Source organism: Trametes versicolor (genome assembly GCF_000271585.1).
Source record: "Trametes versicolor FP-101664 SS1 unplaced genomic scaffold TRAVEscaffold_5, whole genome shotgun sequence".
Taxonomy (NCBI): domain Eukaryota; kingdom Fungi; phylum Basidiomycota; class Agaricomycetes; order Polyporales; family Polyporaceae; genus Trametes; species Trametes versicolor.
In genome coordinates, this window is record NW_007360325.1 from 2,860,360 (window position 1) to 2,875,689 (window position 15,330).

Consider the following 15,330-nt stretch of genomic DNA (forward strand, 5'->3'; position numbering starts at 1 on the left):
CATCTCTATCGTGAGCTTTGGTTCAATTTTTGTCCTTGATGTCTACCGCAAGTGTATCATTATCCGCTCATGTATGTATCATGTTTCTATTGTATCAAATATGTTCTGCCCTCAGCCATCTCCGGAGTTCCGCCGTCGCGATACACGATCACGTGTGCGTGCATCAAGTTCGCGCCACAGCTGCTCGTATGGTTGTCAAATATCCGCCTGCCGCACGATAACGAGGAAACTTGCATCCATCAGGGTACCATGGTCGACGAGAGTGTATCTAAGCTCGTAGGGTAATGCTCTGCCTCCAACAACCCCGTCATCTCCATTCTCTGGGCTGTGGCCCCTGTCTCGTGCGTGGCATGGAGTGAGCAGGGACAGCTGTTTCACATGCGAAACATTCTTGGTGACTATGAGTTAGACACCGTTCTGGGTACAGCTCTGCGACGGCGATCGAGAGCGCAAACTATAGAGGGCTAGCATCGGTACCGGGTTACGTACGCCCGGAAGCTATCTACCATGCCATTTATGTCGACAAGGGCGTCAGCCTAGTCGCTTCGCGCCTCGCCTTCCCCCTGTACCAACGACCATGAACACCGCAAAGCTCGGGGACGACATTCTCGCTGCGATCATTCCACACCTCTCCTCAGCCGATGCTCTTCTGTTTGGCGCAACATGCTCCTTCCTGCGCGCCATCGCCGTGCGCCATGCGGTTCGGGACGTTTCGTTCGACTCGGCCGAGCGCTTCACCAAGTTCAGCGCGTTCATGCTCGCCCGCCCTTCTCGCCTCCTCCAGCTGCGCAGACTCAGTCTCGGCGCTGGGATTGTCCGGCTTCCGACAGCGCTTTTTGACGCGCTAGACTGTATAGCGCAGCTCGTAGCACAGGCCTCCAAGCTCGAGCACCTGACGTTGCGCTGCGCGGAGCTGCTCGTGTCGTTCTGGCAGCCCCTCGGGGATGCAGTGGCCTCTCGTACCAGTATCACGTCGCTGGAACTCTCCACAATCGGCGTGGCAACTCAGAGCGCTATCCTCAACCTCAAGTGTGCCCCGATCCTTCAGGATCTCGCACTCGCCGAAGGGGACTATGTCCCCACGCACCTCGAGAATAGCACCATTCTGCTCCCTTCCCTACCTAGTCTACGCACCCTTACTCTCAGTAACCTCGTCAATATCCCTCTACGCGCCACACTTGCCAGCCGCACGCCGGCGCTCAAAAGCCTGCGGCTGCGCAGCCTCGAGTTCGTCGACGCGGACCCGGAGCCGGGGGAATGGTGGACCGCGCTGGAACTCATCCGAGGCGACATTCCGTCCCTCGTCTCCCTTCGCATCCCGCGCCCAGTCCGCTCGTTGACGATCGACGTGACACTGGAGAACGAGGAAGCGTGGGACCCCGCCTTGCTTCTCGACGTCTTCCAGAGGGCGTCTCCGACGTGCCTGTCCATCGGCCTACAGGCGAGCTTCCGGGAGCCATTCTGGCAGACCTACGTGTCCGCTCTACCAAGGTTGCGATATCTACGTCTCATCGTGGAGGCATCCGATCCCGGGGAGATGCACAACTGCACCGACTGGCTGGTGAGTCCTGTCGATTCAACTGTAACAGCACAAGTAGCGACATTGTCACTTAATTTTACAGGACAACATCTGCATGCCGGGAGCTCGGCCTCTGATTGGAGTTAGCGTGTATGTATGCGTATCTCCGGATGAACCCCGAGATGGCACCCTGACAGCTGAGCCGCTGCACATCCGAATCCGCGACGCCCTCTCCCGCGCTCTACCTACGGTCCGTCTATTCGGGTTTGCCGTCGGGTATAGCTCCAAAATGGATTACAAGTACGATTTCATGGAGCGGGACACATTTTCGTGGTGGCAGAGGGTTGAAGATTCGGGAGGAGAGAATCAGAATGTCGGGGATAGCGACGATTTGAATGGTGGTCCGGAGGAACCTCAGTGGCAGAGGTGTTTTGTCTTGCCAGGGGAGGAAAGGTGGTTCATGAGCGACTATTGAACACGACTAATAGATCATTGATATACTATACCGATCGCGACGTATCGATATGTTCTGTACTACAAGTATGCATCTCGGCGAACTTGAACACCTTCCTTTTTGGTCTGCACCAGTGGTGCCTTGGCGCTCGTGTTCGCGCGCGACGCGGCCGCGCTTGCGTTATGTAGACGACCACCATCTATGATTTCACCACGCGGCTCTTCAAGTTCTAGTGCTCGACCGCAGAATGTCTCTTATCCACGACATACAGTGCGACTTCGACAGACGAATCCTGCAGTCCGACATCCCTGCTTTTCCACTACACGTCCTGGTCCGATACGAAGTCTGCTACGACCACCGCGATACGCCTGAATTCGACGTGGTGCTAGAGGACGCGAAGCGGTGGCTGGAAGATTACCCGCGAGAACGGCTGCAGAAGGGGGTTGAAGAGGGCGACGCAGCGTGCATACTAGAGTCATGCCTCAGGTATGTGCTCGCGAAACGACCTTCATGTGCGCCACCCGCGGCGGACGCACTGACCACAGCCGGACAGGAAGATGTCGCAGTGCCAGCCAGGGACAGATAGACTAGAAGATACCCTGAGAAACATCGAACGCGTCTCCGGGCTCTGCGGCGAAGACGGCGAGCCTAACCGCCTCCCGCCCGTCATCAACAACACGGAGCTGCTCCAGAAACGCGCGCTCGCCGCCTGGGCGTGGTGGTTCTTCCAGATGTATTTCATCCGTGACCCGGGCGCGTCCCTCCACGCGATCACCGTTGAGCCCGCCATGCTGAATGCCGCGTGCTGCGCCAACGAGTGCGCGCACCAGTCCTTCCTCCCGCCCATCGTGCTGCGCATCGCCGCGTGGCTGTCGACCGTGAAGCCGCGGTTCGGCGTCGACGTGCGGGCGATGCCCAAGTTCAAGGAGTTTACGTTCCTCTGGGTCGCATATGCGATCTACCAGATGGTCGCAATAGAGCGGGAAGAGGATCACTTGGAGAAGGTCGCGAAGGCGCCGCACGAGTACAGGTGCGCCGCGGATGGGTGCGGTATCCAGGTGTACCATCGGGATGCGCTGCGCAAGTGCGGCGGGAACTGTCCGCCGGAGACGAAGCCGCGCTATTGCGGGTACTGGTGCCAGGTGAAGGTACGTTACCGTCGATTACTCGCTCTCTTTATCGCGGATGCTGACACTGAGCTTGCGCAGCATTGGTTTGTTCACCAATACGTCTGCAAGAAGGGCCTCGCCGTAGACCCCATCATCGACGACGACGGAGATCCCGACTGGATAGACGACGAAACGTACGACACAACCTACTGGGACCAGAACGGGATAGAGGACGAGCTTGTGTGGGGATACATCGAGCGCTGGGAGTTCTTCATTGACATCGAGCACCCGAGCCCGTACCGGAAGGGCGAAGTCTACCGGATTCGCTCAAAGACTTTGAGCCCGGAGTTCCTCAGGTCGTATCGGTGGTACTGGAAGCTACCCTCTGACGACCGTGTCTTTCAAGAACGGCGTACGTGTATCTTCGCATGTGTGTATCTGCGAGTCGGCGCACTGATTCTCTCCCAGGGCTCGGAGTACTGTAACGACCATACGCTCTCTCGTCCTTGGAGTATCATCCCCAGCCGGGTTCCGCGCGCCAAGTCTCATTACCTAGCTGAGTCTCGCATATCGCGTTGGTGAGCATCAGCTTCGTTGAATATGCACATGTTCGCTGATTGCTATAACAATCCTTGTAGATTCTACGCCGACGCCCACGGGTTCTTTGCCGTTCGTCTCACGCATGCAGGGCGCTCGACTTCTCGCCTTCGCTGTGCCGGAGACTGAGTGCAACGCGTCCGAGTCACCCTCATCCCCTCGCTCGCCACTGTACAAGCACGCGACGTCCCTTCACAGTTGAGACCGACTCTGAGGCCTGAGGCCTGAAACATGACGTCGGAAGTGACCTCGGGCTCCCGCTGAAAGCCGCGGTCGTACGTAGCTTGACCCGATCTCATTGCACACATCCCTGCGCGGATCCACAATACTACCGCTCGCTCGCTGGAGTCCCATTTGCTTTTACCCTTCGTCGAGTGCAGAGACTAAGCAAGCCATCACCAGCTTACCCAAGCGACATGCACTGTATGCCTAGGGTAATAGAGCACGGTGCGGCGTACGTCCTCGAAGAGTCGAGGTGTCGCTTTCTTGAGGCTATCTTCTCTCTCGTCCTACTGCCACTCAGCAGCGGCGTTACGACGGCCCCATCTGCACTCTCGCTTGATCAACATACCTTCCTTCTGGCGCTCCGACATGCGCCCTGACAGTGGTGCGTATACACGGGGGAACAGGGGCCGCCAAATCGGTATTCTGGGCCGCCTCAGATACACTTAATTGCAGCAGATGCTCGGGTTTCTACGGTCATCACCCACAGCGTACTAATCACTCCACATGTATCTAGTACAGTCTATGCGGTATAGAGATCAGTGCAGGCTGTACGCTCGGAAACCCTGTCCTGCACAAAGATGACATCGGCTGCAAAGGCAGAGGTACAGTGTATGGTATCAGTACCCGTGTAGTAACGCGAGTAAAGTCGACTGCATGCTACCAAGGGTCAAGCGTGGACAGCGCTGCTGGGTCCTTCGGCTCTGGCTTGGGGAATCCCATGTTCACCGGGGGGCTAATCATCACTTACACCCGGACATGCGGCGGTTAGCATTGTGCGGGGGCGTGGAGTGGGACACAACACTCACAATTCTCGACATACGCCCTCTGCTTCGAGGTCGCAGAGTCCTTGACGGGCAACCACAAACTGCGGTATGCGCTCAGGCAGTCGGGGCTCAGCGTGCGCGTTTTGAGGCGTATGATCTCGCCCTTCCGAAACGGGCTGTCATTGGGAATGTCGATGAAGATCTCCGGCCCTTCGCGGTCGGCAAAGAGGGGCCAGTCATGCTCCCAAGGCGGTAGTGGAGCCTCGTGGAAGTCGTCGATGTCGAGCCAGTCAGGGTCGCCGTCGTCGTCGATGATGTCGGTGTAGGTCGCAGAGTTCGTGGTGTCGGTCTTGCAGAATTCACGATGGATAATCCAGTGCTACAGGGATGGCGGGTTAGTGTAAGTTACTTCCGCCGTATAAGGGACTAATGCGGTGTACCTGACGTTGACAGAGTTCGCAGCAGTAGCGGGGCTTCTGCTCTGGCGGGCAGGGACCACCGCACCGCCGCAGCGCGCTCTTGTTAGTCGCTTGAATCTCGCAGCCGTCATTGGCGCACCGGTAGAGATGGGGTGCCTTGGCGACCCGCTTTAGCCGCGCGGTCTCCTTGAGCTGGAGACGCGAGAGATAGCTCGCGTGCGTTGCCCAGAGGTGGGTCAGCTCCTTGAACTTGTCGGTCTGGCGCACGTCGACGCCGTAGCGCGCCTTCGTCGTTGCTAGCCACGACGCGATGCGGAGAGCGACGGGAGGTATGAAGCCCAGGCCAACGCAGATGTTGGCAGCGGAGCACGCGTTGAACATTGCACTGCTCTTTGCGGTGAGGTTTACGTAGCTGAGCGTTCTCTGTTCTTCAGCCCAGCACGAGAAGAAGTTGATGTGGGCGTAGCAAGCGAGCCCTTGCAGCCGGAGTCGGGGGGTAATGCTCCTGATTTCTGGAAGTCGGAAATTGGCGATTTCTTCCTCGGTCTCTGGAGGAGGCTGGTCGACCCCGGCGAGTCTTTGAGAGGTGGGCAAAGGGTTCACGTTCTTTGCAACGAGGGGGTAGCATACGGCTAGAGATCTTGAGTGGCTTGTCAGTTATGGGAAACAAAAGACAACGAAATATCCGACGCACCTTAGGCAGTACTCAAGCATGAGTGGGCCGTCGTCGACACGTAGTCCATATCTCAGATTGGCCGGATGGATCTCCCTGACCGAGCGCTGGCCTTCGACGTACAGACGTCTAAAGTCGGGAGGGTGACGGTAGTCGTAGCAGATTTGCTCCTTGAGGGTGAGATATTCTTCAAATCCTTCGCATCTTCCAGGGTAGAGATCCCATGGAACGTTGCATAACAGTTCGAGCACAAGGGGCATGGCGGATGAGCTGTGAGCGGCTATGGGACTCGGTTGAGTGGTTGCGAGGTGAAGCAACAACTCCGATTCGAACGGGCAGCACTTGACGCATGCCGTCATGAACTTAAGCGGCCGGGCCGTGTCGTGTCTTCTGTACCAACGTTGATGAAGGCAGTCTGCTCAACGTGCACGCTCGATACCCTGATGGATAGATCGTAATACTAGTAAGTCCTATTCATCCTCATCCTACGTCTGTACAACACTCATACGTAGTGGTAGACGCCTCTTCAGAAGACTGGGGCAGCGAATCAGCCTGACAGGAACAAGAAGGCAGATTTTTGCAAGGAGAACATACCACGGAGGCTGTAGCCAGGGCCGTCGTCGCTGTCATTGAAGTTGGCCTGGCAGCGGACCTGGCCGGCCGAGGGGCACACGAACGTCACCGAGTTCGTGTTCGACTTCTTCGCGAACTGGACGGTGTCGTTCGGGTCCTGCAAAGCGATACGCATCACCTTGTCAGAACACGCCGTTTCCGCGCTGTGTATCGGAGACAGGACTTACGTCGACTTCCATGGAGCCAATGTGGTCCGGGTTGCCGGGCAGGCATCCGGTCGAGTCGGTCGCCTGGCACGTCCTGTTCGGCGCACGATCGCGAGTCAGCAATGACAGGTGAGTGAGCACGACGATCGAAGCTCACAGCGTAGCTCCAGGGCTGCAGGACACGTCGATGAACCACACGAAGTGGCCGGTGCCCAGGGGGCCCGACGAGCCGCACCCGGACTCGGTGTGGAGCACGGCCTCGTCGTTCCCGCCGTGAGCAGCGGGGGCGGGCGTAGCGGGAGAGGGGGTGGCCACGGCGAAGCCGATGGAGGCGGCGAGAGCGAGGATGGCGGAGAAGCGCATTGTGAGTACTGGAGGCTGCTGCTACTGGTAAATAGACCTTGTAGGCTGACGGTATGGGGTCGACCTACCCCTCTTTTATAGCTTTTCAGCTGTCTGCGTCAGTCCGATGCGACGAGCAAAGCTCGAGTAGGCGTCCAAACTGACAACCAAATCAAGACATGCAAGTCCACCACTCCTCGTACTGGTTTACTCGAGGCGCGCGCTGGAAGCGGGGGTCTTCCGGTCAGCAGCCCGTGGCGGAGCGCTCAACTTGAAGCCGGAGGCGCTTCTCTCTTCGACGATACAGAGAATCCCCGCCCGAGGTATCGATGCAGTGCAGTGCGATGCCACCAACAAACGTGCGGCCCCGGCTCGCCGCGATCACCGTAGGACTGGTGCTACACTTGTATGGCAAGCGCTGTAAGCTCGTTCACATAGCCAACAGTCACCCAAACTAACCGCATGAGCATGGTAGGTGCCGTGGAGGGGACTCGATACTCAGTTTTCGGACCAATGTCAGGCTCTATCCCACTCTGTGCGCTCGCTCACTCTTGTCCTACAGCACAGGACTTCCGGCGATTGTCACCTTGGCGTTCAGTTGCCTGATCTCCGGTTCGAACGTACCAAGGGTACTTCTCTAGAACATTCCAAGCACATCGATCTCCGATGTACGTGTTTCTCCGACTTTCTCTTCAAGAATCGGCATCGGCATCCCAACGATGTCTCCTCGTTTCGTTGATGCCAGGCGGCGAAGACTTCGTATGCCTGTGATCTATCAGGTGAAGCTATAGCGCTTCTACCGAACTTCGCTCATCATACACGATGTCGCTCTGCAAAGCACAGCGTCAAGCTCTTAAGAAGCGACAAGAACTGCATTGAGACCGGAAGCAGACCGAAAGACAGGTCGGCGCCCCATGTGCTTCGCAGCCACCGAACTTCTCGTTAAGAGTTTCAGTACACGCCTCCTCCATTCAGTACATTGGTTATGGTATCACTTGGCAGAACCGCTCAACAATGCCGTTGCCTCGACCGGGACATACTCGTGGTGAGGCGGCTCCCCCTGTGAGACTCGCGTGCTGCATTGCTTACTCAACAGGTAAAAGGCTGCAACAATCTAGCCAAAACAACCGCCCCTGATAATGCGGACCTCTGCGGTCAGGGCCCGCTCTCTTACCATGAGACGGATCAGGCATGCGGCCTACGCGAAGGCATGCAAACGCCACTGGGAACAACTCAGCGCTCAGCCCTCGACGCTGAACTTTCAACAAGTGCAACTCCACGTCTCGTGCCGGACACGTTCGACTACCGTGGTCCGATGTTCAGCTCTTCCCAACCCGATCTACGCGTGATGCGGGAAGGGCCTGAGTCGCACCCGACGGCGACGGACTTCATCTGTCAGTGTGCTTTGTAGCGCAATCCTGGTACGTCGTATGTCAACACTACTTTTTTGAGGCGGACTGCGTGTCCAATTGTTGACCACAGCCGACAGCCATTGCCAGTGCCCCTTCCAATAAAGTTTTCAACATGCATACATCGTAATCGCGGGCGACGTACATATCTTGAAGACGCGGTGCGACAAGTACATTCACTACTCGGAGACTACTCTCAAACGACCATCGACGACCGCAAACGTCACTTCCCTGTGGTCCCTAAAGCGCAGTACATCCACCATGCTCGGAAGCGCGGACGCGATGCGCTGGAAGCACGCGTTCCGATCCTCCTCCTCCGCGCCTCGCCTAATATCCACTTCGAGCCGCGACAGCTTCGGAAAGAGCTCGCGCGGCACGTGAAGGTCTGCTCGAGGCACTGCGGGGCCAAACAGAGCGGAGCAGCTCGAGTGTTGCCAGTCTCCGTTATAGGGGTAGCCGACGCGAATGGTGAGGGTGCGAAGGTGGGAGCGTTGGTACGGCAGCTGGCGTAGGTTCGTGGCGAGCGCGCAGATGAACGGCCGGTCGAAGCGTATATGGGGATCCACATAATAACCATTCATGGAAGTGCGGAGAACGGCAATATGCAGGTCCTGTAGCGCGGGGAAAGCCTGTACGAAGGGGGGGACGGTCTCTGCGCGATGTGTGAGGAACCATAGATACACCAAAGAATGCACCGCTGAGTACCTATGTCCGCGATTGAGAGGCATCCGATGCGCAGCGATGTCACTGCCGCCCCAAATGGCCGGCCGGGGACGTTTCGGAAGTTGGTCGAGAGAGGATACTCCTAATATTGAGTAGGTACACTGTCAAACTACGTGCGTAAAGAAGGGCACATGTATTCTACTCACGTATATACACAACGAGGTGAGCTTCGTGAGGATCTCATCGATGTGCTTGTGGTGAAACTCGTGCATCAATGTGATTGCGCTCGAGTCCGCGGGGTCGTACTGCACCTCGCAATCTTGCATGGCGAGATGGGAGAGTTGAGGGCACGCCCATAAGAGCTCGAAAAAGTCGCACACCGTGTGGAAGGTGCACCCCCTAAGGTAAATCTCCGTGAGAGCTGGGAATAGTGGCCTACGGATGCGATCCATGGTCGACATGAGCCCTGGGTGAGTGGAGAAATTCTCTGACGGCGCAATGCTAGGGGAACTTAGGCAGGGTAGCGGCTGTATGGACCAACTTCTCCCGCCAAGCTCCCGGATCCAATCCCCCAATAAGTGTAGCGAGGAGACCGCAGGTAGCGATCGATAGTCGGAGGTGTCGGAGATCATGGCCCGAAGGAAAGCTGCAAATTGACGAGAGGGTTCACGTGTCAACACAACATGTTTCCAGAGTAGGAACCCAGCGCGTTTGTGCCATGCCCGACAGGTCAACGCGCAAGCGCGGAGGGTCTGCTGTCGTAGCCGAAGGTTGTAGTAGCTGTAAAGCGCTCCTGGTCCGTGTTCTGGGTCCGATTGCCAGACGAAGTCGGAGGGATGGTGATGGTAGGTGTCGTACACCGTGTCGATAACAGTATCCCAGACATCCATCGGCAATGCACAGCTGGTCGACATGTGGGGAGTACTAGGAGAACCAGAGGGCGTCGTGGTTATGGACTACAGAGTGATTGACCATAAACGAATATAGTTGACAGCGAGAGAAGTTCCGGAGGCGTGCGAAGTTGACTATTTGTATCACTGCCATTGTCCGGGTGCAGTCATATACATATGCCAGTGTAAACCTCTCTATATGAGTCCCACATCAATCCTAGTGTCATACAACGTCTGTAAGTAGTGGCGCCTCACCACAAACTGCGCTTGATTCAATGAAGCGAAGCCCGAATTAATGAATGAACGTTCAAGACGATATATCTAAGAAAACATTATTGCCGCCAGACCCCTTATATGTAGACTGTGTTAGCACGCGATACCATTTGACCAGGGACATGAGGGGATTGCATATCCTGCGTGGGGAGCATAATTCCGTTCCTCGCGTCATCGAGGGGATTCCCGTCCTCTGATATGATCTCGGAGTGGAAAAAAGGGCTTCTCAGCGAAAGGCACCGGGTCAACTGGTCTCGCGTATTGTGATCCAAGGTCACAGTGGGCGGCAACTCGCTGGGAGGCCTAGTTGGAGGCGGTGGTTTGCAGTCTTTGCGATGGTTCACCCAGTCCTAACATGAAGCCGTGAGCGCTTGGGCAGTTGTCCGAGCAAAGCTGAGGATGATGCGCACCTTCTCGCGGCAGGCCGAGCTACAGTACCAGGGCTTCTTGTTCCAGACGCAATTCCCGAGGCACGGCCGACGTTGCTCCTTCGTCTGTCCCTCCAGGCGCCTCGTACAGCCCGGTGCGCCGCACATCGTCTCCTCGGGAAGGATATCGCCTTCGTGCCTCCTGGGCAGGGTTCTCTCCTCATATTCCTCGCGGTCGTGTCGCTCGAGCGCACGCCACAACGGCGTGTACTTCTTGAACTTCCATACATCGATGCCCAGGCGCCACGCAAGGTCGCGGAACGCGCGCGCGACCAGGAGTACCGCGGTGCTAATGAACTGCAGGCACGCGGCCTTGTTGGCGTACTCGACTGCGCGGATGAGACTGTCCACCGCGCCGTACGTGTGCTGGACTCCGTCGGGCAACGGAAACACCGGAGCGTCCATCGCGGCCTCCGCGAGCTCCTGCGAGGTGGCGAGGTATTTCTTGTAGTAGGCGAATGCGGCGATTGACTGAGCTTTCATGCTGACAGCCGCGTCCGTGTGAGAGAGAAGCGGGTCAAAGCTGCCCGCTTCACCAGGGATGAGAGGCGCGAGCTCGCAGAGAGCGCCTGTGGTGCATATTCGCCCATACGTATATTGTCCAGCGAGATACCTGGAGAGCGGCAGAGCGTCGTTAGCACATCGCGATTGCCATGATGAGTGGATAGACCACTTGCTGGATAGAGCGCTCGATGATAGCTTTGTCTTCCTGATCCGAATTCACCAGCATTTGGAGATATTCTTCGGCGAGACGGGCGCCGGCGAGGTGCTATCCTTGCCCTGCTGGGAGTGATACTCGTACAGGCATGCTACGTGCGCTTCGACGTAAAGCGTAGGATCTAAAATGATGATCAGCCAATTCATCGCGTTCGTGAATTCGGTTTTGTACTCATGATGTTTCACTGAGAGCGGTGTTCCTGTGGACGTCCAGGAGTACTGGACATATCGCAGGGTACGAAGTGACATATTTATGCCAGTGTCGCTCATTCCGCGAGTGCAGCATGGACTACTTCAGCCTTCAACTGAGCATAGGGCCCTCGGGCCCCTTTTGTCTCGATATGACTCTCTGATATTTACGATTACAGTACTACAGTCTCGTTCGTTTGGTGCCCACCATAGGACTCGGTCCTGACGGGCAATAAACTGGAGTTAAAGAAAGAACTGAGCATAGAGGATAGACCAAGCACAATAAGCAGGGTGACGACGCCGCTTAGTTGTCAGAGTCGGCCGAGCGAGATTGCGCTTATGTGTCAAAGCGCGGGCAGGCAAGCTCCTGAGTCTAGGATGCAAGCTGATCGGAAGATAGAAAATACGATCAATTTCGGCGAACGGTATGCTACAGCATCTTGTAACACACACTAAAGCGGCGGCTATACCTTTCTCCTAACGAGGAAAGCCCATATTATCTGGAGGGTCCAGCAGTACCGCTAAGAACATGGTCAACTGCGCCGCCGAGTATTACGATGGAAGATCAACACTCACAGTTATACACGACACCTCTCGTTATCTGTGAGAACGGCGATGTCCACAGCCGCTTATACGCCTTCAAACATTCCGGACTAAGCGTCTTCGTCCGGATGCGCAGAACTTGTCCTCGGCGGTACGGGCTATCGTTGTTGATGTCGATGAAGATTTCTGCACCCTCGCGCTCGGCCCATAGCGGCCAATTCCGCTTGAAGTCATGGTCCGGAATGGCTGGCGCGAGGAATCCGTCCACGTCTACCCAATCCGGGTTCCCGTCGTCGTCTATGATATCGGGGTAGGCGTTATCCCCTTTGCAAAACTCTCGATGGATCGTCCAATGCTACCAGGAAAGTTGTCTTTCAGAAACTCTGAACGGCATGCGGCCGCCACTTACTCGTCTTTGACAGTACTCGCTGCAATAGTGGGCCTTGCGCTCCGGCGGACAGCCGCCTCCGCATCGCCTCAGTGCGCTCTTGCTGTATGCTCGAATGTCGCATCCATCGTTGGCGCACCGGTAGAGATGTGGCGCTTCCTCGACTTTCTTGAGCCGCAACGCTTCCAGCGCGTGAAGGCTGGCAAGATACTCGTCGTGTGCCTTCCATAGAAACTCGAGCTTCTTGAATCGCTCTATCTCACAAACATCCAAGCCGAAGCGCGCCGTCCCTGTCCTCAACCAAGAGGCGATGTGCAGCGCTATGGGTGGCACGAAACCGTTTTGTATGCAAGCGTTCGCGGTGAACGCAGCGTTGTGGACGTCGTGAGAAGTCTTGATGGAGTGTAGGGAGCCGGAGTTCGGGATGAGCCAGTGCCCGTAGAAGTGAAGGTAAGCACATGCGGAGAGGGCACAGAGCTGAACAAGAGGACTGTTGTTCTTGACCTCCGGCAGCTCGGCATCGCGAGGATGTGGGGAGTTCATCGCGAGTCCAGTGATGCGTCGCAAGGTGTCCCCGACGTCCCCGGCACTCGACAGCGAGATGTCAATCTCGCAAAGGGAGAGCGTTCTGTTCTGTTCGGTCAGTATAAGCGAAGCAGCGGAGGGACGTTTGTAGGAATATAACGGTCGTGGGCAACCAGGACGTGGGGGAGTTGCGAATACGCACCGCAAGCAGTGCTCGAGCATAAGAGGTGCATCTTGCTCTCTCAAACCCTTCTCTAAACGGTCTCCGGGGCAATCCTTGATCATCTGCAGCGAATTGACCCACAGCTTCCTGAAGTTCGTGGGTTTGCGGTAATCATAGCAGAGCTCTTGTTGGAGTATGACATAGTGCTCAAAACCGTCGTGTCCTCCTGGATACAGCTCAGAGGGTATGTCATAGGAAACCTCGTGCTCCAGAGGCATAGAGGGGCTCCAAGAGAAACAGTGAGGAGGAGAAGAGCGAGAGAGAGGCACTCAGGCCAAACGGCGACGCCAAAGTTCGAGCAACGAGCTGGGATCGCCGGCCCGGGCTTCCCGACAGATCGGCATCTGCCGTATGGGGAGACGCCCGCGCGGGTTTGGCGTGGAGGAGTGGCCGCGACTCTGGCGGCAACGACGAGGATGGCCAAGTCGACAGGATGGGATCCAGTTCTGATAATTGCACAGGTGAGCATCCTCTATCCACTACTGTTGCGCGAGAGGCTCACATACCACCAGATCATCTCGCTGCAGACCCTACACTATGTGACGCTATCCCTCCTCATCCCCCCCCTTCTCGTTATGTTCGCGGAACCAGGGCCTCTGGAGTACGAAGGCGGCGCTGCTAATGTTGGTATGCCTCACCATGGAACAACATGGACCCGTTTCTGAATACCCTTGACCCAGGCATGATCATGGACTGGCGAGAAATGGCTGGACGGCCAACAACACGCGCACTCCCAGGCGAAGGCCCATGGAGATCCCTGAACTCCGTCTGGAGCGGCGGGAGAGAGGTTGGGCTAGGCACCTCCCCTCAAGCTACCTTTAGGCATGTCGACCCCATCCGATGTTGGATCATCGCGATATGCTGGATGGCAGCGTCTGCAGCAGAGTGCGTCTTCTGCTGATTCGCCGCGACAAGGGAGCTGACGCACTGCCCGCCCAGCGTGTACTATCTGTATGCGCTTATCCGAAGGCCGCGATTGATTCTTGATTTCGCCCTCACCCTGCTGTTCAACCACCTCGTCCTCACGACCTACTACTCCGCCGCGATTCCTACCTCGCCGTTCTTTTGGTTGGTCACGGGCATCAGCGCCGCCGCCACTGTGGTTTTCGCCGAACAACTGTGCGTCAAGAGGGAAATGAACGAGGGTCTCGTGGTCGCAGCACCGCCCGATGTCGGCGATAATGTGGAGATGGGTAGTTTGCTCAGGGAGGACTGACAAACGTGTCCGGTTGGAGATGTGAGAGTGTTTCTTACTCGTTGAGAGGACGCTGACAAACCCACTTCAGGGTCTATTGTACGCTACCTCGTAATATCTCACTGCCTCACGCTATTTGCACTTGATTCAGACTCAAGCTGATACCGCTGTAACCTCTCTGTTTCACAAATTCCCCCAAATCTCAGACGGTGCGTGGCAGACCTGGGACCGCGCGAAGGCCACTCAGATACAGGTGTTTCCATCTGGAGGGGCGTCATTCATCCCAGGTAGGAAGGAGCGCCCGAGGATACGTAAGTATTGCAGCCCCGCAGCGGACCCAAGGATTTACCGCAAGGAAGCGCAGACACCTACCGCTCGCATCCTAGCAAACAAACTATCGAGGGACGGTTCTGATGCTCCGCACAATATGGTACCCCACGCACGTTCAGAGGGCGTCCGCCGTAACACCGCAGGCGCATCGCGCGCGATCCCGGTGAGTGTATGTGGCCCCAACAAACCGCCCGCTCAGATTATCTGTAGACGACGCCAATTTGCGTCAGGAACGGTACTTCCATCACGGTGCTGTCGCCGTTCCCCGAGGTTTAACAGCTACCACACCACATGGCGCAGTTATGTGGTCCGGACGTGGTCTGAATCAGCCAGTGTTTGGAAAACACGCATGGTATCGCTGGCCAGGTGTCTTGGGCGGCACCTTCGTTCTTGCTTTCCATGGACTCGGCTCAACGATTATGTTAGGGTTCTAGGATTTCGGTTTAGGTCCGACTGGCTGCGTACCCGCCGGAACTCGCGCTTGTTCTCAGTGAGTGGTTGTGGTGCGAAGCCGCTACGGTGTCTGATGATCCGCAAGAGACGCCGGTTTATACCACGCTCATCGTGACCAGACGAACACTCCTTGTCGAGATTTGGTATGGCTTTTCAATATAACTGTATGCGCCTCATCTTGTTCCCGCAGTCTGTATTGCCGTCCACGAAGCGTCCTGCAGGA

General features: G+C 56.6%; 5 protein-coding genes across 5 annotated transcripts; 2 read left to right on the forward strand and 3 right to left on the reverse strand.

Annotated features, from left to right (window-relative positions):
- Window positions 1-577: 577 nt before the first annotated feature.
- On the forward strand, window positions 578-3,981 carry TRAVEDRAFT_64702 (uncharacterized protein; the record flags this gene model as incomplete). The annotated part of the gene is made up of 6 exons (XM_008039863.1): window positions 578-1,561; window positions 1,623-1,945; window positions 2,220-2,459; window positions 2,527-3,121; window positions 3,182-3,494; window positions 3,721-3,981. 6 exons carry the CDS (start codon window positions 578-580, stop codon window positions 3,879-3,881), a joined length of 2,616 nt encoding a protein of 871 aa, XP_008038054.1. The 3' UTR covers window positions 3,882-3,981.
- A 580-nt stretch (window positions 3,982-4,561) lies between these two features.
- Window positions 4,562-6,902, reverse strand: TRAVEDRAFT_47220 (uncharacterized protein; the record flags this gene model as incomplete). The annotated part of the gene is made up of 7 exons (XM_008039314.1): window positions 4,562-4,647; window positions 4,711-5,047; window positions 5,109-5,727; window positions 5,782-6,040; window positions 6,355-6,490; window positions 6,561-6,633; window positions 6,697-6,902. The coding sequence occupies 7 exons, from the start codon at window positions 6,900-6,902 to the stop codon at window positions 4,562-4,564; spliced, it is 1,716 nt and encodes a 571-aa protein (XP_008037505.1).
- A 1,567-nt stretch (window positions 6,903-8,469) lies between these two features.
- On the reverse strand, window positions 8,470-9,405 carry TRAVEDRAFT_47221 (uncharacterized protein; the record flags this gene model as incomplete). The annotated part of the gene is made up of 3 exons (XM_008039315.1): window positions 8,470-8,942; window positions 8,996-9,095; window positions 9,160-9,405. The coding sequence occupies 3 exons, from the start codon at window positions 9,403-9,405 to the stop codon at window positions 8,470-8,472; spliced, it is 819 nt and encodes a 272-aa protein (XP_008037506.1).
- Window positions 9,406-10,193: 788 nt separating this feature from the next.
- Window positions 10,194-13,208, reverse strand: TRAVEDRAFT_167454 (uncharacterized protein; the record flags this gene model as incomplete). The annotated part of the gene is made up of 3 exons (XM_008039864.1): window positions 13,109-13,208; window positions 12,403-13,009; window positions 10,194-10,466 (listed from the first exon to the last, which is right to left on the reverse strand). Exons 1-3 carry the CDS (start codon window positions 13,189-13,191, stop codon window positions 10,194-10,196), a joined length of 963 nt encoding a protein of 320 aa, XP_008038055.1. The 5' UTR covers window positions 13,192-13,208.
- Window positions 13,209-13,545: 337 nt separating this feature from the next.
- Window positions 13,546-14,345, forward strand: TRAVEDRAFT_122124 (uncharacterized protein; the record flags this gene model as incomplete). The annotated part of the gene is made up of 4 exons (XM_008039865.1): window positions 13,546-13,590; window positions 13,642-13,756; window positions 13,810-14,014; window positions 14,069-14,345. The coding sequence occupies 4 exons, from the start codon at window positions 13,546-13,548 to the stop codon at window positions 14,343-14,345; spliced, it is 642 nt and encodes a 213-aa protein (XP_008038056.1).
- Between the last annotated feature and the right edge of the window lie 985 nt (window positions 14,346-15,330).